This window comes from Rhodnius prolixus, unplaced genomic scaffold (assembly GCF_049639745.1).
Source record: "Rhodnius prolixus isolate KJV_2025 unplaced genomic scaffold, Rpr scaffold_8, whole genome shotgun sequence".
Lineage (NCBI taxonomy): Eukaryota > Metazoa > Arthropoda > Insecta > Hemiptera > Reduviidae > Rhodnius > Rhodnius prolixus.
Window position 1 is genome coordinate 5,083,178 of NW_027411593.1, and position 22,161 is coordinate 5,105,338.

At 30.2% G+C, this 22,161-nt stretch overlaps 4 protein-coding genes across 28 annotated transcripts in view; 2 read left to right on the plus strand and 2 right to left on the minus strand.

Moving 5' to 3' along the window:
* Positions 1-14: 14 nt before the first annotated feature.
* LOC141450744 (4'-phosphopantetheine phosphatase-like) lies at positions 15-14,832 on the minus strand. 10 transcript variants are annotated; one of them, XM_074121484.1, is made up of 17 exons: positions 13,407-13,423; positions 11,720-11,871; positions 11,429-11,575; positions 8,703-8,779; positions 7,609-7,778; positions 6,273-6,453; positions 6,068-6,160; positions 5,870-5,963; positions 5,551-5,660; positions 5,313-5,469; positions 4,396-4,588; positions 4,106-4,255; positions 2,943-3,030; positions 1,627-1,831; positions 1,126-1,280; positions 765-934; positions 15-406 (listed from the first exon to the last, which is right to left on the minus strand). In XM_074121484.1, the coding sequence occupies exons 5-17, from the start codon at positions 7,671-7,673 to the stop codon at positions 199-201; spliced, it is 1,869 nt and encodes a 622-aa protein (XP_073977585.1). In that variant the 5' UTR covers positions 7,674-7,778; positions 8,703-8,779; positions 11,429-11,575; positions 11,720-11,871; positions 13,407-13,423; the 3' UTR covers positions 15-198. The 10 variants fall into 10 exon arrangements, with proteins under 10 accessions (XP_073977585.1, XP_073977581.1, XP_073977584.1 ...); XM_074121480.1 differs by lacking the exons at positions 11,429-11,575; positions 11,720-11,871 and adding an exon at positions 14,648-14,832 and having other exon boundaries at positions 13,407-13,487; XM_074121483.1 differs by lacking the exon at positions 13,407-13,423 and adding an exon at positions 14,648-14,829 and having other exon boundaries at positions 11,429-11,871.
* Positions 10,925-13,322, plus strand: LOC141450747 (cytidine deaminase-like). Its single transcript, XM_074121491.1, has 3 exons — positions 10,925-11,100; positions 11,225-11,329; positions 12,633-13,322. Exons 1-3 carry the CDS (start codon positions 11,040-11,042, stop codon positions 12,929-12,931), a joined length of 465 nt encoding a protein of 154 aa, XP_073977592.1. The 5' UTR covers positions 10,925-11,039; the 3' UTR covers positions 12,932-13,322.
* LOC141450746 (androgen-dependent TFPI-regulating protein-like) lies at positions 13,464-22,139 on the plus strand. Of its 12 annotated transcripts, none has more exons than XR_012456279.1 (12): positions 13,464-13,639; positions 15,083-15,203; positions 15,296-15,480; positions 15,846-15,992; positions 17,027-17,244; positions 17,361-17,521; positions 18,221-18,339; positions 18,756-20,466; positions 20,621-20,767; positions 20,890-21,047; positions 21,390-21,527; positions 22,037-22,139. XR_012456279.1 is itself a non-coding variant. In XM_074121490.1 (7 exons), the coding sequence occupies exons 2-7, from the start codon at positions 15,164-15,166 to the stop codon at positions 18,265-18,267; spliced, it is 798 nt and encodes a 265-aa protein (XP_073977591.1). In that variant the 5' UTR covers positions 13,464-13,639; positions 15,083-15,163; the 3' UTR covers positions 18,268-18,642. The 12 variants fall into 12 exon arrangements, 1 of the variants encoding a protein (XP_073977591.1); XR_012456282.1 differs by having other exon boundaries at positions 18,756-19,428; positions 20,271-20,466; positions 21,390-22,139; XR_012456283.1 differs by having other exon boundaries at positions 18,756-19,338; positions 20,271-20,466; positions 21,390-22,139.
* The window catches only part of LOC141450743 (salivary peroxidase/catechol oxidase-like), a 73,678-nt gene continuing 72,019 nt past the window's right edge, over positions 20,503-22,161 (minus strand). For 4 of the 5 annotated variants that reach the window (XM_074121478.1, XM_074121476.1, XM_074121477.1 and 1 more), the window contains 4 exons: positions 21,948-22,117; positions 21,611-21,719; positions 21,168-21,237; positions 20,503-21,076 (listed from right to left, as the gene is read on the minus strand). In XM_074121478.1, coding sequence (XP_073977579.1) covers positions 20,852-21,076; positions 21,168-21,237; positions 21,611-21,719; positions 21,948-22,117 — 574 coding nt within the window. In that variant the 3' untranslated portion in view covers positions 20,503-20,851. Of the gene's footprint in view, positions 21,077-21,167; positions 21,238-21,322; positions 21,720-21,947; positions 22,118-22,161 lie in introns of those variants that run through there. The other variant, XR_012456277.1, reaches the window with a different exon arrangement.

Consider the following 22,161-nt stretch of genomic DNA (forward strand, 5'->3'; position numbering starts at 1 on the left):
GTACTTTGAAATCGACAATTAGGATCATCAATTATCTCATCAATATTATTATCTCAGCCAATTTTTATATTAGTAATTACATAATAATAATTATTATTACAATTAGTTCCTAATACTCCAGTTTCAACTTAAAACTGTTTCTTTTTCCAATACCAACAATTATTCTAGCGATTTCATTTCGATTTTAAACTCAAGACTTCATTGTTTAACTCTTGAATAACTAAAAATTGCTGCAAATTCTTGTCCAGTGATTTCCTTAGAAAGCCAATTATCTTTTATCGTTGCCACTTTTAGACATTCAATTTGGTATTCTGCATCAAAATTTGTATGTATTGAACGTCCCATTCCGTCGATCATCAGCAAATTCAGTTCTGGAGATAATTCGGCAAATTCATGATTAACGTATCTGTAAAATAAATAATTACGTTTTAAATTTTTATAAAAAAAAAAAAAAAATACTGTTCTCTTATTTACAGAATGATTTATTACTACTTTCTCTTAGCGGAAATGAGCAGAAAAACACGTTTTAGTACGAAAAATAGTTTTGATCAATTGGTCTGTGAATTCACGACTTTACATTGCACTTGCCCCTTCTTAACTTTATGAATTTCTTAAGCTGCAATTATTGCTGTTGCAGTAGTAAAAGAGACATCCTTTTATCCAGATGTAAAATTGAGAAAACGGAACAAGACAAGAGAAAGTCGTGTGATTATTGCACCCTCTGGCACTAAAAGCACTTTTCTAAATATAGAATATAAAATTACCTAAGATCTAAACAAGTCGAACACCTTGAATGTTTCGATATGAAAAGCTGATTGGTTTTGTAAGCATTACCTATTATAGGACAGATCTTAGATATTTCATCTAATATATATTTTACTTCATAAACTGTCACATCATTCAAAACGGGCTCTACATTGACACAAAGTACAACCTAAAAAAGGTTAAAGAATTGTTTGTTTAAATTATTATTATTGTTACAGTTATCAGAAAATACATATTACAATCATAGGACTATCCACATTTTCAATATTAGAACTATAGGTTTATACTCGTACTTACAATTAACACATAATACTTTTTTATAAATTGTGGAAAACAAAAAACAAACATTCCGAACATTACCTTGGTTCCCCTTTTAATCAATTCCCTAGCAAATGGAATTATACCAAGTATGAAATCAAATCCGCAATTATCTGGGAAGATTGCGGCAAATTTATGGGCTGGCTCATTCATCCTCTGCAGCCATAAATCTAAATCATCTTTCGGCCAAGGGCGTCCTAAAACAGAGAATTAAATTAGCCACTTTCTTATTTCTTGGAGACTCCATTAATATCTAGTGCCTAAAGTGGGATAGTTCATGTTATCTCTTCTAAACTAATTTTGAGGTGAAAATTTGTATTTGAGAGCCTCTGTGTAGCCTGACATTCGAGATTATTTCTTCCAGTACTCAAAAAATAGCTCAAAAAACAGTAGTCCATTTTCCAAGAGATTAAAGCAGTGTTTTCTCACCCTAATATAGAAATCATTTTAAGTTATCATAAGTGACAAGCATTTGTTTAAATTCTACATTGATTCAGCCATGATTGATTAATTAAAATAAATTTCTCTAAACTCGCTTCATACCTGAGAGCTTCTTAAGAGCCAATCTAAAATCTAAACTGTTTGCTAAAAATAACAAATTAATCTCTTTGGAGCCCCAATCAAACATATTTCCTGCCAACAGTGATTTCGCAATCTCAGTGTGTCGTTCATTGGTTGGTAAACCATCAAAATATGTTAACCATTTTGGTAGGTAATTCATAGCTGCTTTGATTTCATTTGTTTTGACCTGTTTAAAAAAAGACCGAGAAGAGAATAAGAAAAGAAAAAAGGTAATAATAAAATTATTCTGTGGGTTAGTGCTTAAAGGGTCAAAGTTTTCATTTTGTAGGTTTTTAAAAATCTACTTACAGCTGATTTTAAAGGGCCAAAATCTATTTCTTATTACGACATTACATCATTAATATTAAGGATCGATCAGTCTCACTTAAATGTTATGTAACATTTTACCAATGTATTTACGAGCCCTAGAGAGAGAGAGACAGATTCAAAAGTCTAGATGAAAGAAACGACCATTACACTCTTTAGCCTCAATTTCTTTTATCACCATAAAAATAAAATAAAAATGTTAAATATCCCAACAATCGACAATATTTTAGAAATACTAATTTAATCAAAAGGCATTTGGGGTTCACGGCATCTTAAGGAAGCATAAGCTTAGAAGATCTGAAAAGTTATTTTATAGTATTCCTAAGGAAAATCAAGATGAACGTCATGAAGATAACGGAAAAACAGATGAAGTAAAGAATGAATTTATCTGAAATAATCGCATAATATTTAATAATTGCAGACATGTTAAATAACGAGTACCTTTAAAAGATGCAAACTAATGAGGGATTCAAAAATGTTTTTAGTCAAAAAGGGCATATAAGTTAAGAAAAGTTCAACTGTCTTTTGTAAAGCGTGGTTCAAAAATAAATTAGTTTTCGTTTCTCAACATTCATTTATTACCAGATCATTACGAGACGTTCTAAACCAAGTATTGGTAACTTCCAGATACAATAGCTTAGGCAATATTCTGGCAACGAAAGCATGAATCATTTCTACTTCTTCTTACAAGCCAAAACTATTTAAACCCGTTTTAGCCTAATTTCTGTCAAATCCATATATTAATTAAGTTCATCGTATCCCTACGGTTTAATGCTAGTCTTTTAGAAAGAAAATAGGCCTTTAAACGAATAACATTTTCTCAAATTAAATTACCAAGTTAGTAAGCAAAATAAATCGCGGGGCCCTACTCTAGAGTCAATGTCTATAAAACTTATTGTTAGCCGTATTCCTAAACATAGAAATTTTTAACTTAGACCGTTTTATTGAAATTATTCGATTATGTTAATTACCTTATAACTTGAGTTAAATACACCAAATTCAAGCGACAGTTGGAATATTATATCTTGTATTATACCAAAAGAGAGTGGCCCGTAAGCGCTGAAATTAAAATTATTATTATAACACATTGAATGCCACAGATTAGTACACAACTATTTCGCATTAGTTGTGAGACATAGTAAGCAAGTACTTTCATGATTAAGTTTGAAGAGGTAATTTAAAAAATTTGGCACCAAACTGGAAGTGTAGTTTTCCAATTTTCTTTCAACTTATCAGTTTAAGTCTGCCCAGTTTGGAGCAGAAGGTATTTAAAGTAAGTTTATCGAATTTGCTCTTTCACTCGGTATGGGATTCCCACAGACGTAAAGTTGTTGGGTGTACTTTATAGCATAACTTAAAAACGTACAGAAGGAAGTGCATACGTTTTGTTCCGTTCAAGAACTAAACAGGTCATCAAAGTTTTGGTTAAAATCTACAATTTTAAGAGGAATTACGAATAGATTTCCACAGTTTTTACTTTCTCTTATTCTTAGAGTTCCCGTATAGAAAACTTAACGAGATTCTTTCAATCAGAAGTACCACTATTTCCTATTTCCTCTAAAAGGAGGCCAAAGATTTTTCTTTAAATTTAGTGCTTACACACAAGTAGATCTAAACTATTATTTGAAGCATTTTTTGAAGAACGAAATATTATTAAGGGCCCTTCGAGGGATTTTGTGGGATAATTCAGTGGGGAAAGCAGTTTTTAATTCAGGAGAAGTGGAGAAAGGCTTCCCTTTAAACTGTCATTTCAGTGCCAATGCATGGTAACTGTTACTGATACCAAACTGTTAATGAGTATTAAACATATTCCAGGAATTTCAAAGTTTAAAGAAAATGAGCAGATGCTTGAGATGGTGATAGAAAGTCGGAGTTTGTATCAGATTTATTCAGTTTTCCACGATTTCCCAGTGCTAAATGAAATCACTCCCTTCAAACCAAGATATCTGACATAATTCTAGAAGGAATATGTTTTCTTTCAACTGGTAACTTCCCAAGTCCTGAAAACCTGGCGATATGTGATTGGTTACATTCAATTGGATTTTACATAGATGTTACTTAAGGAACCTCTTATAAAAAAACAAATAATTTTCACTAAAATGAATTCATTATTACTGACACACAACATACTTACTAAGGATGCCTTCCGAGGAAGTTAAGTTTTTCTGTTAACAATTTACTAACAGCTGGATAAATCGTGGCCAACTTTCCAGTTGGATCTTTTTTTACTCTAGATTCAGCAGAAAACTTTACAGTATCTACAACACAATCCACCCAGTAATCCCTAGAAATATAACCAAGACATTTCATTAATATAAATCAAATTTAAATTTTAAAAAAGAAGGAGATAAATATTTGCACAAAAAAGAAAGCATTAATATACTTATAAATATGAAAAAAATAAGTGAATCTTTTATTACCTACCTTATTCTTTTGTTGCCGTATAAATCCTGAAAATAAGGGCGGTAGGGTTGTTTTAAGAGTGGAAATGGTACTAATTTACTGGACACACTGTCTAAAGCTAAATAAGATGTAATAAAGTTCTTTCTCTCGTCTTCATCTCCTTTTATTAATCCAGAACTGATGGAATAATTTTCCCACCAGGAGTTATCGAATCCTAGATTAAATAGATAATGAAATAGACTGCTGATTGGATTAAAACACATTGTGAAGTTGTTATTATTCTGAGCCCTAAGAAAGTACTGCTATGAAAGAGAATGAAATTAAAGTTCTTGTCAACAAACAGTGTCCTCTAGCATTCTGTAACATTAACTTAAAAAAAAGTGAAGTCACAGCTTCCCTAGAACCTCAATTAAATATGTAAATATTCTACGGGAAAAAGTTGCTAAACATAGTGGAGGAGCGTCCAGGGAGAGATTATCCTTGTCTGTCGGATTCCTTGTCAAACTGGCGTTTCTCTAAAGGGAAGGTTGTTTTGGCAAGGAGAGTGGGTTACCTTAACTGCCAGTTCTCCACTTTTTTAAGGTCTTGCCTACAAAATTTGGTCACCTGGGAATGTTGTAGGGAAAAGCGGCCTCCAGATGGTATCATCGAGGGTAAACAATAGATAAAATTTGGTTGAAGTGTGCAGAACAGTTTACCTCGTTAACAAAAGAAAAATGAGAAAGTTAGAGATTAGTTCTTGAAATTGTAAGCCAGTTCCAAAAGATTTTTCTTATTAAGCTGGAATACCGACAGGGGTACCCCTGGAAGTGGCTATTCTAAATACCATTCAGAAAGTTTCCTTAAAGATAATTTCTTGAGGAACTCTTTTAATTGGAAAATCTCTTGATTTTTTTTAGAACTAATAAAAGTAAAATTCAGTCTAATAATAAACATACCTAATGTAGAATTATCTTTTATAAGTGTCCCTATAGAAGTCGAAAGTCCATTATGCCTCATAAAATATACATTAATTTTATTTTCTGAAAACCTTTCGAAATATTTTACAAAAATATCCAAAAAGACATCATTGTTGAAGTATTCTCCTACGATAACCTTTAAAAAATTAAAATAAATATATAAATTTTGATAGTTTAAAATATGTTTATTTTACTTACTTTTTAAATATTTCTTTACCTTATAAATATTATGATTATTCGTTTGCAGTAAAATGAGATCGCACAAATTTTCTAGTAAAGACTGCAATAAGGATACAGCAAGATCCTCTTTATCTGTGATAGTGTTCTCTAGGAAATAATTGTAAGAGTAGCTAAATTATTTGATCATTGAATGAAGATAAGTTGAGTTAAGTAGATTTGTAATATTTAATGTAATATGTAATAAATATTGTAATTCATGCTGTACTTTATAGTTGGTAGCAAGAAATTTATCCTAATATTCTCCCTTAAGGTGATCATATCCGCACAAAATAAATTATTGCTAAAAATGAACGAACCTGTCTGATAAGTGTCCGTGTCTTCCACTCCTAATTCTTGCTTCGAGTCTTTCTTGTTAAATTTACTAGCGATTGCAAAGAATGATTCCAAGGTCTATTTATTTCGTTAAAAATGTGTTAATAACTTTAGGGCATGATTTTAAATATATATATATTTATACACATTACATCTTTTAAGTTTAAGAAAAAATCATTTACCTTTATGCCAAAAGAAACCCTAGCTATTTTTAATAAGAATTCACAATTAAAAGGCGCTTCATATACTTTTTCTGAAGTACACTTGCTGGAAACCTGTAAATTTGGAATTATTTCAGAGGAAATTTAAAAAATTGCGTAAAGTAACTGCCCAATAGGTTTTAAAAAGTTAATTTTTTTAAGTAAGTCAATTAATTGATTTATGTACCTTAATGAAGACGATTTTATAATTGATTATCACCAATAAAAATGGGTATATGTTGCCATCATTCGCTTCTGGGAATGTAAATAACTCGTTACTCTTATATTCAAAAACTTCGTTTAATATATTTTGTAATAAAAAGCAACTGCCTAGAGCAGTAGGAGTAAGCGTTGTATCTGTGAGGAGACTGCAAACAAAAAGTAAAATTATAGCTAGAGGCTAGAATAGTCGTAGCAAATAGCAATATTGTTAGTTACTTTTTCATTTCTTAAATTGTATGTTTGATGTGAAAGAAGTGGTTTCTTTTTTATAACTTATATCTTTCATATCTTAAGGATTAATGTAAGGAACATTGAAATTTTCTGAGCCTGCAGTCATTTACTTGACTTTCACTGCAATTCAAAGAAATTTTTAGGCTGTGTCCTCCAAAAAAACGACCTTCTTCTCGTTTCAAGCACTTGATATCTGTCCACTTCGTCACCTCTAGTATCTTCAGACACTGCTCCAGTTTCTTGGGTCAACTCACTTTCTTTTACTCATCATTTAATTTTTTCAGGCAAGCTGGCCAAGCTAACTAAAATTCTTCTCAAACTAAAGAGTTTCTGATTAATTATCGGACAATTTTTTTATTTTCCTGCTAATCTGCTGGCAGATAAATATATTGACAGGTTTGGGACACATCATTCTAAATAATTAAATTAAGTTGAGTGCCTCAATCCTTCAAAGGCCTGTTTAAAGTCTATGAATCTCTGTACTAAGCTCGTAGTCATAGCACTTCTTAGGGACAAGTCTCATGACGAAAATTTGGTCCGTAGCTTCTGTTATATGTATGGAAGCCACATTTGTGTTCGTTCTTACTTACTTATGAAGTCTTGACATCCAAACATAAACTGATTCTTAACAGAAAAACATAATTCCCACATTTCTCAAAAGTCATTTGTAAATTTAGTGCACCTATAAACACATATTTCCGTCGAAAACTTTATTTTGAAAATTTGATACGACCATATGAGCAACAAAAAATAGATTATTTAACGTAAAAAGTAGAAATACTTTGCTAGAAACATAATAGAAAAGTAGTTTTCTAGATAAGGTTATCTTGATTTTTGATGAGGACTATCACAATGCAAGAAAACCTTCTTGTTATATTCTGGAAAACTAACACCTGATTTGGTTAATGTTTTGATTTTCGTTTTGACAAGAATGTAGTAATTTCACTCAAGCAGTTAAGAGATTGTGCATAAATACGTAGCTTTTCATTCATTTACTACAGGTATTAAATTTATGGCAAAGATAAAGAATAGATAAAAGCATGTTAAGCAAACAAAGAATGGTTCATTACCTTACATGTAGTACTTCTTTAATTTGTTGTATATATTTGTCTAAATTATCTCCATGTACCGTCATTTTAACTTGTTTACATTTTAATTTGTCTTCGGTAATTTTTTTTAAAATTTCATTAATATTGTCTGTTTTACATTTCAGTGTGCTTATTCTTTCTTTGGAAATCAACTGAAAAGTTATTTCATTAGGTTGGGACATTTACAAATGAAAATGACGTTTATTAAGGATTTATTAAAAATTTGGACAGGACATTACTATTTAATAGACAAGAAACGATGATGGAGTAACAACGTCGGTAAAAGATGGTAAAATAGGCTTAAGAGGTTAATCAAAGGATCCTCGCTTGCATAATCTTACTACAGATTTACTGAAACACCGAAGTCGAGGAGCTCTTAAAAGCCAATTTGCTTTTTTTTGTTTACTTCTGAGAAGTGAGTTGTTAGTTTTATTTACTGAAATAACTTCCCTATTCCGTTCTACAGGATTGTATATCACGTACAGAGTGCAGTGAATTTTTCTTTACTTTGTTTAATCCCTATGTAAATCTTAAGCCCAGTTTCTTATATTCCCTTTCTCCATATTACCCTTTAATGAAACCCGTTCGCTCATGCATACATCCCATCTTTTTTTTTCGTTTTTTCCCTTCCAGTTTTTAGTATTTCCCAATTCTGGACCCAAACTTTCAATTCCTTCGGAATCCTTCTTGAAATTCCATTTTCCCGAAAAATGTCTACAAGGTCTACAAATACATAGTTTCTGATTTAAAAATTCTGAAAATTGTGGAAAACTGGGTAGAAATAATGGCGTTTGTAATCAGGATGGCATAGCAACCTACTTTTATCCAATGTAACTTTTGTTCCAAGTACCTTGGCACAGTCTTGGCCACAGAGGTAGCAGAAAATAGAAGAGTACAACACGTATTCTTATGAATCAAAAGGCAATTATATTCGGTAAACAAGAAAAAATAACATGGTTTCAAGCAACAACCTTTTTTCATTGAGGTAAGTTGTAAATTGATACTTACTTGATTAATCGATGCACATAATTAATTAAAATAAGATAACCAGGTCTTAGCGACTTAATTGTACTTACAGGTAAGTTTGAATTCTCGTTAAGTAAATCCAAATGTGACACAGAGTGAATAAAAGATACAGTAGAGCAAGGCCAGGCTAAACAAAGGAAAAACGTTAATCACGCATTAGATAAGAATAACAATTTTAATTATAAAGTTAGTGAAGTATATTAGTTCCTACAACCTACATAAATGAATGGCCAATTGAGATATGTTATTTATACAACCAAACACTGAGAAATTCTCCATATTCTCCATAGTTTAGGTATAGTAATGACGAAAAGGTAGATGTTACATGTAATTTAAATAATAGATTATTTTGTTTTCTTGATAAGATAAGCAGACAAAAAAAAATTAAGTTAATTATGCCTATCCAGACCTTGGAATCATAAATTTGAATTAGAATTGTAATGCATATACGGGACAAGAAGTATTGCTGCGATCTTGTCAAATTTCCTAAATTTTCACAGAAAATATTCTATTTGAGGCCCACTGAATCTCAAAAAAAGTTATTTTTAAAGAATGGTCTACGTTTGAACTACTTACATGCTGTAGTACTTAACTGTCCTACTTTCAAACAAGTAGAGCTGTAATTTTTATTTCAAGTATTTTGGTACGCTTTTCTTTTCAGATTAGATAGTGATTTGGAGCAAGAGGCTTTTTTCCGAAGTATCCTTTTCAGGTGTTAAGAGATCAGTGAGAATCAAATATGATGGAAAAATTCGGAATTTGAAGAAAATATATTAAGAGTTAGAAACTTGAGAATTGTTGTCAACAATTAGTTTTAATAACAAAGGTAAAAGGTATTTGTGTAGAAAATAATTTAAAACTGAACTTGGGCTTAATATGTACCCCAACATATTTTGTTTTTTAAAAAATGTCATATGTTATACTTAAAATTAGTACTGTTTCCTTTACATTTCAACGTAGTATGCGAATATTATTCGTAGTATTGTATCATGAATTTAGTTATAGGTTTCTCCGTTATTGCTTTTTCTACGTGATAATTTGCTATTTTTTTTTTCCATTCTTCTTCCAATATCTATCTATTCTACATCTATTAATTCTTAGTAAATTTAAAAATCATTATTTTCTTCTCTTTATTTTAGCTAGTTAATTGTATAGGTAGTGAAGTTTTGTAAAAGTCATTTTCAAAATTTGAACCGTATTTCGTTCTAGATTGAATGTATTCCTTATAAAATTGAAGACGTTCTCTTATTAATTATTTTCCGAAAATTCCGCTTTTATTTTGGCTTTAGCGTTTAACAGTTTCGCCATCTTGTATTGTATTTTACTAGCGATAGTATTATATTTAAGTATTTCTCAAATTAATTGGTACATCAATTGTATATAGATGTACAATTGTTTCTGATTTTTTGATGTTAATTGTTTCTGCAATAATTAGTGTATGCTGTGGCATAGCTTTCTTCATCTTCTATTATTTCTAAGTCATCTATTATGTACTGATTTCTTTTCTACTCTGCCTTGATTGGAAGGCATTGAATGGAATTATTCTAAGTTGTATCTTTGAGTTTGCACAGTCCACAATGTTTGAACTGAAGCGTCTGTGTCTTAAATGTGTTTTGATTCAGTGTTATGTTCTGAATTTATTTCCACAAAATTGCTGTACTATCTGTTATGAATTTTTCAGCGTTTCTGTCTTGTGGTAAGATTCTGTCTACGTTTTCTGTATTAATTCCACTAATTTATCAGTTTCTTCGTTCGCGAAGTTCTTTGCGAGAGATTACATCCACTTTATTTTCTTGACCTTTCTTGTACATACTTTAATATCATATTCTTTAAGTAAGTTTTAATCTCCAGCGCATTAGCTGACATATTTTTTATTAAAATTTTCAAAATGCTATTGCAATATGCTAAGAGATTGTGCTGTCATCTATACAATCAAACTGGAAACATTTAGTAAAAATAATTTTGAAAAAAAAAATTAGTTCTGGAACAATTTAACATTTAGATGACAAATGTTTCATTGGTTTTGTAAAGATAATTGTTTCACTGTTGACTGTTCTAAGATTAAGACTTAACAGTATTTCTAGATTAACTTAATTCTCATTCAATTAAATGGTAAACATTCGAACATTAAAAACAGAGACAATTTCATTTTTGTAAGAAAAAATCTTTTTCAATTATTTCAAAAATTTCATTTTTTTTCTCTTAGTTTATTCTTGTAACTTATAACTTAGTTTTCAAATGAATTGAAGTAAATAATTGACATGGACTGATTTGAAGATAGCCTTTTTGCAACCTTCTTGGGAAGGTTGACTTGTGAGAGGTATCGAATAGGTGCGGATAATTTTTCACATTTAAATTGAAAATATTAGTTATTTTTAAAAAGTGCAATGTCTAAAAGAAATAATGAAACAGGTGTTATCCATTCTTACGTTAATTTAAGTCATTTAGGTAAATGTTTTATAATTTATAAGAATGTTGTCAATTAGTTATATTTAGTAGAACCTGTACGGACTTGATTTTAATATTCTACATTGTTGATCAACATGAAAGTAATAATAATTGGAACTTATAGATTCTGACGTAAAGAATTTAATACTGGAAAGTGTTAAGGCAATGGACCATGCATATACTCCTTATAGCAACTTTAAAGTAGGCGCCGCTGTTCTATGCGGTTCAGGTAATGGCATTAAGATTTTTCTTTAGTAGAAATATGTAAATTTTAGTTATTTATTAAAACATGGATTTTCAAGAACTTTCAATTGAAAGAATGTGTAACCTTTTTAATCTTCTAAACTCTTCAAGCCCAGATTCAAAAAGTAGGTAATGCAATTTGCAATAGTTGGCAAATCAGAAAAACGTTAAGATACAGGTTTTCAAAGTATCTGCAATCTTTTCTCTTCAGTTGCTAAACATAAACATTCCCCTGTTTAAAGCAAAATACATAATAAGTTATAAAAACATAGATGCTAGTCCCTTCAAAGAATTGTAATAAATACTTGGACTGTATTAATAACAGTTCAAGTGAAGTGAAATAAACTGTTTTAAGAGCTAGTTTTTCAATACGAACTTATACCAGAATGCTGGGTAACCGTTGGTATCTGGTTTTAATCAAGCACCAGTCTTTTAATCCAAACTTAAACTTGAGTTTCACAAAAAAAAGAATCAAAATTTTGTGTTTATTCCAATCGTCATGTGTTTCAAGCAATTGCTAAGAACGTGCTGTAACCAGAAAAATAATATGATACTGAATTATAAAAATATATAAGTTTGAAATTTAGTTGCCTATATTTGGTTTTCTTTTTTTGTACAAACAAGTCATATAAATAGGAAACTTACACTTCTTTAACAATGTTCTTGAAAATAAAATAATTCTTGTGTTTGAATGTTTTGTGAAATTATTAAACGACTTCTCTTATCTAGAAACTTTCTGATTTTAGTGAAAAGTGGGTATTATGTCTTTGTATTTTCAAGGAATAAACATCTTCGGTGTGTTCTTCTGCAAAAGATGTGTAAGCTGTTGTTCTACGAAGTCTTAAGATAACAGTTGATGGTACCAAAAAAAAAGAACGAATAACAGTGATACTTGATGGAAATAGATGATTCTAGAGATAAGGATGAAAGCTAAAATTAGACTACTGTGTAGTAATTATGTATAATTTGATTACATGGAATTGGTAACACCGTTCAAAACCAACTGTAATACTCTGACGATTCGTCCATATTGAGTTTGGTTTACTCTTATGTTACATTTCTAAGTTATGGATCACACCCAATTGTAGGTCGCTTTGAGCTGTACCACTCAAAAACTTGATCGAAATGAAAGGCAAATAATATGTACGATTCGCCAAATAGATGTGATAATGTATATTTCAATTGGTAAAAAATAATTATTATTAAAGATTTTGTCTCTTAGACCACTCTCTTTTATGTGTGTAATGAGCTTCTCCTTTTACTTTAACATAATGGACTTTTTTTTGCAGGTACCATCTATTCTGGTTGTAATGTGGAAAACGCATCATTTGGCCTTTCAATATGTGCTGAAAGGACAACATTAGTGAAAGCGATCAGCTCTGGAGATAAGGATTTCAGAACGATAGCTGTTTGTGCAGAAGGAACAGGTGATCCGGCTACTCCGTGTGGGGCTTGTCGCCAGTTTATCGTAGAGTTTGCCACAAACAGGGACATCATTATATATCTTACAAATCCAAAAATGGATAGAATTAGACAGACGACAATCTATCAACTGTTACCTGATCATTTTGTGTTGAACAGTTGTTAAAAGAAGCTTCTTTTTTTTTTTTTTTTTATCCAATGCACAAGCAATTTTTGTTTTGGCTGAACCTTGAGAAGCCTCAATTTTTCGAATTTTGATTGTTCGATGTGTAAGGCCAGTGGCCATAATCAGTGGTGTGGGTTCTTGGTCATTTATTTATTTGATGTTTGTGGGATTTTTGTCCGAGAGTTAGATATTAGATAAATTTCAGCAAGTCTTTTTTTCTCTTTCCACCATTTTTAAGCAAAAATTATTTTATTCTTCCCGTCTTGTATTGTCTCATAAAAAGGCTATTTATTTGTAAGAAACGTCTCGTTTGATTTTGATGGCATTCTGTTTCTTTATTTGGTGTTAGTGATTGTTATGTTTGAAATAAAAAGCTGGTTTTAAACACTCATATTATTTATTGTCTTTGCTAAAACTTGAAAAATATCCAGAATTGGAATGTTGATAATTTAATTAAGTTTTATTAGATACGAACCCAGCTGATAAATACTCGTTCCTTTGTGCTTGGGTACAACTAAAAATGCAGCCACCATAAGTCGATCGTATCTCTGAGCCCCTGTGGAATTGCTTAATGGATTGGTCCAAAGAAAATAATCTTATTTCACAAGAACAAAAATGGAATTAGAAAATGATGGGGTTGCAGAATTGCTAAACTCACGTTAACATCATCAATTAACAGAATACAAAGAAGCTAAATGAACAAAAAAGGTATTCACTTTATATTTAATTATTTCCTATACCAAAACGTTAAAGCAGTCAAGGCACTCTTTGAATTTAAGCTATTGAAAATTCTCCTGCCATCTGGCACTAAATTTTAAACTCCAGCATACGGATTTCTCAACGCTCAGCCTCATTATTCCAGGGTTGTCTTAAATAACTTTTTCACAAAACTATAGAACAACAATATTCATTCTTTAATAGTACATGTAATTTAAATGCTACGTTAATAGTATGCTTGAAAATAAAGTAAAATTGAAACATTTGAAGTTTGAGAAGACTTGGACATGCTTTTATTACTTAACGAAATAAAAATAAGTGCAAACAATATACTGCCTATTAGTCATTGAAAAAATATAGTATATAGTTGTTTTGTTGCCAACAATATCTATCTCAACGTAGTCAATGAATTTCTTAAAATCTAATCATAAGGGGAGATAATGTGAAGGCCAGTATTTTATCTTAATTGAACTATTAAAGTGAGTACATTTGTACTAATTCATGTTGATTATATTCATAGGTATTCCAAAAAAGAAAGAGTATCCCCCAAGCTTTGTAGCACAAATTACGAGTATATATGTAATGATACAAATTAAATTGGCTTATTTCTTACATTTAATGCAAGGGGAAGAATGATTTCTTGGTTTTGTATTATTAGTTAAGTAATAGATGACACATCTTGAGACTTCTCAAACCTAATATTGAAAAACTTGAGTTGGTCTATAATTCCCAAAATACAAATATATTTATCTATAACTTTTGATAAACAAATAACATTTCTTATAAAAAAGAACTACTGTTTTCCAATGTTTCGATAAAAAGTCACCAAAGTCAAACCTGGAATGGTAAGTCTTAGCACACGCTTTGAGCGAGCGTTTTCTGGAGCTACAAATTAAAAAGAAAATCGTTTCTTCATATTTACAGATTACGATCTATCAGTAGTCTTAGTAGTATTCTTTAAATTATTTAAGTTTATAGACAGAATACTTAATAAAATACCTGTTAGGTGAAAGTGTGATTCTTGAAATATTAATTTACCATATAAACATAATTTAGATTAAATTTGATTGCCATATAGACGTAAATTAGCATTCAAATAATAATAATAATAGATATTTTACCAGCAAAGTTTACGTTATAACTATTTATTGATGGTATTTAACGGAAAGTTCGTTCATGAGTTTTATACTTGTTCAAAGTTCATTTTATTTTTAGCAAACAGTATTTATTGTAATATATTTAATAAACAATTTTGAGGATAAAAATAATGTGTGTATTCATTCATATTCATAAATATAAACTTTATTTATTACTATAAAAAAATGAAGAGTTTCAACACTAATAAATAAAAGTGATTAGTAGTTTGCACAAGTATAAAAGATAATGCAAAGATAAAAAAAAAAAAAAAACTAATTGTTTGTAACATTTCTTTAGATATTGTTTATCTATAAGTACACATGTAGTCCATTGAGAGATTTTAGTCTTACTGAATAGCCCTGATATAGAAACATACAAATGAACTGGAACCATAAACTAGTTTTCTTAAACATGTTCGGTATGTTAGTCTTATAAACTCAAGTTGAGTAATTTTTTTAACTAAAAACATTTCTTTACTATGCCTAACTAAATTCAAATTACTATTTTTAGGTAAAAATTGTTTCAATAAAATTTTATGGAATCGAGTATTGCATACAAGTGTATCGCTTATGGTTTTATGGACCGTAGTATGGGCCCTACTTCTACCTTATAATGTTCCAGAACATCTTATAAATCACAAGATTATGATACATATATGGCCTCTGAGATTTTATTTATTTTGTTTTTGGGCTGCGGTAAGATAAAAACTTATTTTATTTTTCTTTTAAACAAGTAGGATAGACATTTCATTGAAATGATCTTATTTTGGAAGCTGATATACGAGGTCTGATCAGAATGTTAGTTTATTTTATGATTGAAAATATACAGCATATACCCTAGGCGAACCGCCTATTCGAGATATGTTCTCCTTCAGAGTCTTTGGGAGGAAGGACACATCCCATTAACATCTGGTATCCTCCCTGGCTAACTCCCTGCCCACATCGCTAATAAAGTCCTTGTATTCCTTGTTTGCAACGTCATATGAAAATTATTGTAACTTAGAAAAAGATCTATTATTATTATTATTTATTTTATTTATTTATTTTTTTTAATTTTATAGGTAATACAATTTTTTTATTTTGGACTAAATTCTGCAATAGATGTAATAGAAATTTATGGAGAAAATTCACCTTATTATAAATTTAAACAAGCTCTACACAGTGTAGAAAGTTACCTTCTGTTTTCTTTGGTGTTTCCAGTATCATTGGTAATTACTGACTCGCATATTTTGTTTACTGCTATTATTATTTTCATTTATATGTTTAGATTTTTTTGTTAGATCTTAAAATAACGGATTGATATTCAAAGAAATGTCGCTTTATCTGTCGTCTGTTAAATAAAATTTCTGATCATGCATTTGCTTACTTTGGGAGGTCTTTCATTACATATTGTGTTACTAATTATTAATTGTTAACGTCTGTGGCGATTATAATGTCTTTTAAATGAAGCAAATTATAATTGCAGTCATTAGGATGAATCATAGCAGACAAAAAATTAAGTCTAGAGCAGGAAACATAAGTTTTGGACGTACCGTTCCAATAAGTTTCGAAGCACATTCATGGAGGATACAGCCTACGCTTTTTCTCATAAAGAACTCATGAACCTAATTTTCTCACAACCCAAAAAATCGTACGCGTGGTTGTTACCCAAACAACTCGAAAACGTTCAGGTAAAACTCCTCAACTAAAGATTCATAGCTTTGTAACATTTTGGACCCTTCAATTCTGTTCGGCGGACTAGAAAATACTTCCACTTTCCTAGTACTTTTTCTGTTCACATCCATGAGGATAAATTCTAATCAGCTATCCTGGTTCTTTAAATTCATAACAAAGATATGTTCATCAATATCAGGCCTTAGGCAATATAGAGGAGTAAGGCTATTAATTTCCCCATTTTCCAAATTATTTGTGAGACGTAGTCTAGAAATACCATTTCTGAAAGAAGATAGCTCTTCCAAGTTTCTAAGAGTCGTTTACCTTGAACGTTTTCAGGCTATCCTAGCAGGTCTGACAATCTAATATTTATTGGACACCTTTAAATTAAATGTTTCATGATCGTTCGTCCCAAATAACTGTAATCAACCATTCATTTATTGACAATTCCAAGTGATTTCGCTTTTCAGAATATTAAAACTAGAGCAGTCTGAGACTGATAGCAGTAGGTGTCACATCGAATTAGAAAAGATTGCTTTAGCTAGCTACTCTCCCTCACAATTAATGAAGAAATATTCAAATTTTACAGCAAGAATGCGTTCTTTTTTGGTCTTTCTACTTTTGGGACAGAGAACATTTCTATCCAATCGAATTTGATGAATTCATACCATCATTATTCAATCATGTACTGCATACATTTCCTTTTCCATTGTCCGTCGTATACATGTTGATGTCAAATCAAAAAGTACCCTCGCTGCGTGTAACACTACCTGGATTGTTAGTGTTTCAGGCAATATACGCTTATTTGTAAGTATTAAATGAAATTATTCATTCTATTATAAATGTATGTAGTACTTTATTCTTGGATTGGATAAAAAGTTATATTAAGAATAAATAATATTTTCTCTCTTTTTTGTTTTCAGTTTTATTGATTTAAGAATAACCAAAGGAATCTGGGTTTATGTTGTTTTTGATAAAATTGAATTAACAAATGAGATACTATTAAAAATAATTCTTGGTTTGGCATTTACAATGTCTGTTCCATTTCTTTTATTAGGTTACAAATTGAATCGCCTAAAGAATGGTTAGTGTTACAATTATTAATTAAGTGAATAACAATGTATTAATTACTTTGTTGCAAAGTGAGACGCAAATATTATTTGCAAGTGTAATGTAACGTTTTATCACTTACGAAATATTGGCCAGAATTAATTGAATTGATAAATTCCTTGCATGAGAAAATGGTATAACTGGAAAAAAATCACTCGACTAAATGAATTTATATTTACTTATTTAAGAGTTTTTCTCAAAATGTGTCATTTCCACGAATTTCCAAATCGTACTATCTATATTAATACTTAACAGGTGCGCATTAATGATCTTAGATGTTGTCCAGCTTTACTAGGGGGTAAAAAAAATCGAATCATTTAAGAATTACATGATACTAATGTGGCACAATAGGGAGAAACATTTGCTATTTGCCATGCAAATATCGATAGTATACAAATATCTATCGATAGTAATGGGTCAACGCGTTTTTTGAACAGTGCGGTTATTTCATTTTTGAGTTGTGGTAGACAAGATATACAGGTCAAAAAACGTGCTCACCACTCTTTGTACTCGGTGAACCTACCAAAAGACGGATATTTCTTGTGAATATTCAAAATAAAATATAAAAAAAATACGATTAAGCAAAATTGTGTGATAGAGTACTCCGCCAAATTTTGTATAAACTTGTAATTTTATGGAAAGCAACTAACTTCTCTTTGTATTTTATTTACAGTTTTAAAAAAACATCTAGCCACTGTTGTTTTTATTACTTCAAATTAATCATTAATCATGAATTAAATCGTATGAAGAATCCTCATGAATCTTCTTTGTGTTCGAACACATTAGACTGAGGTTAGTAACAATTTACAGACCAAATTTTATCCTTAAACAATTCATGGGAAAAGTTGATTCGAGCACAATTTCTTTATTTTTTTAGAAACGAATTTAAAATAATATTTAACCCAAATTATGTGATAATTATTTGTCTACCTCTTCTTTAATATTAGAAGGAAAAAAACATATCTGTAATAATAAATAATGTAAAAGAAATTAGCTAGTAGAAACGTATTTATGATTTGTAAGATTAGAAGGAAGATATCATACATATTTTTTCTGTACTATTAATTTCATATGAAAATAAAAATTAAAAAAATATGTACGATAGTTACTTTTTTGTTTATTTAAAATTTACAAATTGTGCAGACAGCATCTACTAGATCTAGAAAACAAAATTGTCATTGCTGCAATAATAGTAAAAAAATAAATAGTTTCAGATAAAATAATTTAAAAAATCAAACTAGTTACGTAAAAAAGTGATAATCAAGTGCACTTGTACTCGTCTGTATTGATATCCTTTAAACACAAACAAACATTTGAGTAAAAACAAATACTTTTTTTTTATTGAATAGATATAGATCTTAATTTATTTAATATACTCTCTTTCTAAATTTAAAACGGTGGTCATCATCTCGGTATTAATTTATTAATAACTCCATATAAAATAGTTAAAAATTTGTGTTCTCTGTCACTCCTTGTTAGATAATCGTGTCAAATAATTGTTTTAAAGTTTTTGCAACATTCAGTTATCAAAAATTTGAATTAGGTACTTATTATTTATTTGTTTTTCTTAAAATCCATTAACCCAGTGTAACTTCGGGAACCCCTTTTTTAAACTGTATGTCTTTTGAAAAGTCTATTTTTATTAATTTTGTTTTATATATTCTCAATAACAATTTCACGCAAAAAAGAAACCTACCCTATTGAGAGATTTGTAATTCTTATTGTCCTAAAGTTGAGTAAAGCTCCCGCTTGGAAATTCTGTCTTCAAATGTGGTTATTTAAAAATGAAAGGTATGTGTCATTTCAATAATTAAAACTCTTCAAGTTTCAATGTGTCTATCAAAGTGTGTGAAAAAGCAACTTAGACAGTCCTAACGTTTCGTGGGTGTTTTTTTTTTCTTCTTTAATTGTTATAAACCCGTAGGGGGAAGTGGACTAGCCACTTCTTCAGGGAACTTGGCGTCCCTGCGGGAATCCCAGCCTAACAACACGAACAACACTCTGATACCCATAACATTTTCACAGTACGCATAGAAATACAATACAATTAGGGCCGCTGCACAAGTTCTTGGCTGTATGTTTAGCTTATATAGGGAAACTCAGCATCACACAAGCTCTTTTAATCTTTGGCACTTTGAAACCCTAAGAAAACAACAGCTACCAAACACAGCTTAGCACAAAAAAAACCGATCTCGATTAATCTTTCTAGTAGCCCGAATTAATAAAACAATAATTAAGGTTAAGTTCTTCATCGTCCACTTGGATCAACTAACTATATTAGATGCTGAATTCTTCCTCATACTCTGACAAGATTTAATGAGATGAATTGTTGGTTTCTCCTTCAACTCACAAGCTCAACGAAACGGATTCTAGTATGAGTTCCTTTTGTGAAAGGTCACCTGTCCACAATCCATAAAGTTGCTTGATAGCAAGACTGACCAGCAACCAAACATATGTTAACATTCCACTCACACCAGTACCAGGTTTAGTTTAGTTTATTTATCTCTGATTCTGTGATATTAACCTACTATTTTACTGTTATTTTCAAAAGCTTGATAAAAAATAATATATTCAATATAATTTCTTCAAACTTTACTCGAGCCCTTAATGTTAATATATATTAAGAGAAAAGTAGCAACCGTATCTTTTTATTATTCCATGATACGGTACCTTGGTATAGAAAGAGACGACTAATTTAGTCAACTTATCTACGACCTTATTAGCCGAATCACCCCCACGACCTGACATCAAGTTTTAAAGAATATTCTTGGAAGACTACTTCAGTCATCTGTATAACACCTAAGATGCTACAACTCGTACAAGATCATTGGCCAGCAGATAATTGTTTTTTAGCTAATCATCTTTAAAACACAGAATCCAGTGTCCTTTTCAGACTGAAATGAAACCTATTTCTTCAAGGTAAGTTAACTAAATATGTAAACAAAAACGTAAATATAATAAATTAATATTTGTATTTATTTGATTGACATTTACAACATTAATATAAAAAAAAAGCGTACATGAAAATAGTATTTACATAAACTAACTAAATGTTTCATTTAAAAATTTTAAGCATTAATAAAAAGTTTATTGTATTTGGAAGACTCGAAGACTTATTCTGCCTTGCTTGTTTTAAATAATTTAAAAACATTCAATATTTTGGTGCACCAAGGCTTTACATAAATATTTTCTTAAATTTGCTGGCATGATACCTAAACAGGTAAATGAAATTCCCAGAATTTAGATCAATATTTGAGATTTGTGTATGTACAAAAAAAATAAATGCATTAAAAAAATATATATATCACAGCTTAATTAAAAATATATTTGATGTATTATCAGGAAATGAATAATAATTGTTTTGCAACGATGTACTGGACAAATTGAATGGCTGATTAACAAGGTTGTATACAACTTGATCAAAACCTGGAGGTTTGGTCAATACTTCTGGAGAAGATGTGCTCGTTTTGATTGGGTGATCTATTGCTGGTGGTACTAAGGTAGGCCTAGGATAATAGTTGCTTCCTGGCTGGATGTAAAACATTAAAAAAAAGCGTCATTTTTATTCTAAATTACAAAACAAATTTTTTGTCATGAACAAGTATTAAATTATGGATTACCTCTATTTCTTTCCAATACTGTAAATTTATATCTGGTATTTCCTGGCTTCTACACGATACCCTTTGATTTCTGCAAAAAAAAGTATGCATTAGTTCTTTTTTTATACTTAACAGTCAATCTCGTACTGCGTTTAACAAATGCTATATCCACTAACAATTTCAAAATTTTGGTAAATACTCTTTTGACAAATTTAATATTTTCCTATTGTTAATTTTGTTCAGTTTCAGGATTCTATCATCCCAAGTTGATTCATCACTTGGTTATAGAGAATTTGACTTGCACTCTTTTGTTTCTGTCGTACAATGGTTTTTAGTTATCTCACAGCTGAATCAGCAAGTGTTCATCATTACGACAGAAACGTAAATGATTTTTAAATTCTGATTGCATTAAGAGAACTTCGTATCAGTGTTACTATATAATATTGTTAGAATATCATACTCACGTATGATGATCAGGCATTAACATTGCCAAACGTTGAACTGTTAGAATATTATCCCCTGTATTGCAAAGCAGCCGAGCTAAGGTATACTTTCTTATTTCATTCAATTGCGCTGGAAATGTAAATTTTGAAGGTTCACAGAGATGATAAACACTTATAATTCTTTAAATTTTACAGCAAATAACTGCTTTTCATAAATGTTCAAAATTATTTATAAATTTACTCCTACTTTTGAAATTACATTTATATAGCAGTTTATGCTAACATTCATTTATCAAGTAGAAGGTTAAAACGTTACATTAAAGTGTACTTTTAAAAAAAATAACCTAGTTGTACGTACCTCTAGTAAATGAATTCCGAAATCCACCATTTTCATACCAAAATCGATCACCAATTTTAAGATTTTTAAAGGTTGACGCAATAATACAGGTAAACAATGGACCAATCATACTTCCTGGTGCAGGATCTTCTGAAACACCTGCCGACCACAAGTCAATATCTTCTGGATATCTAGATTTGCAAAGATTTCTTAGTAAGTGTCATAATATAAAAAA

What these genes read in the sequence shown, in the direction of transcription:
- LOC141450744 (XM_074121479.1), bottom strand. Translation starts at nt 8,940, where the DNA reads ATGGAGAATATGGAGAATTTCTCAGTGTTTGGTTGTATAAATAACATA. An exon ending in ATAAAATCGTCTTCATTAAG is followed by an intron (nt 6,161 to 6,272) that starts GTACATAAATCA and finishes CCAAATTTACAG; the next exon opens with GTTTCCAGCAAGTGTACTTC. An exon ending in TCGACTTGTTTAGATCTTAG is followed by an intron (nt 407 to 764) that starts GTAATTTTATAT and finishes TTTATTTTACAG; the next exon opens with ATACGTTAATCATGAATTTG.
- LOC141450746 (XM_074121490.1), top strand. Translation starts at nt 15,164, where the DNA reads ATGAACTGGAACCATAAACTAGTTTTCTTAAACATGTTCG. An exon ending in CAGGCAATATACGCTTATTT is followed by an intron (nt 17,245 to 17,360) that starts GTAAGTATTAAA and finishes TTTTGTTTTCAG; the next exon opens with TTTTATTGATTTAAGAATAA. An exon ending in ATTGAATCGCCTAAAGAATG is followed by an intron (nt 17,522 to 18,220) that starts GTTAGTGTTACA and finishes TTTTATTTACAG; the next exon opens with TTTTAAAAAAACATCTAGCC.
- LOC141450747 (XM_074121491.1), top strand. Translation starts at nt 11,040, where the DNA reads ATGTCTAAAAGAAATAATGAAACAGGTGTTATCCATTCTTACGTTAAT. An exon ending in CGTTAATTTAAGTCATTTAG is followed by an intron (nt 11,101 to 11,224) that starts GTAAATGTTTTA and finishes TGGAACTTATAG; the next exon opens with ATTCTGACGTAAAGAATTTA. An exon ending in CGCTGTTCTATGCGGTTCAG is followed by an intron (nt 11,330 to 12,632) that starts GTAATGGCATTA and finishes TTTTTTTTGCAG; the next exon opens with GTACCATCTATTCTGGTTGT.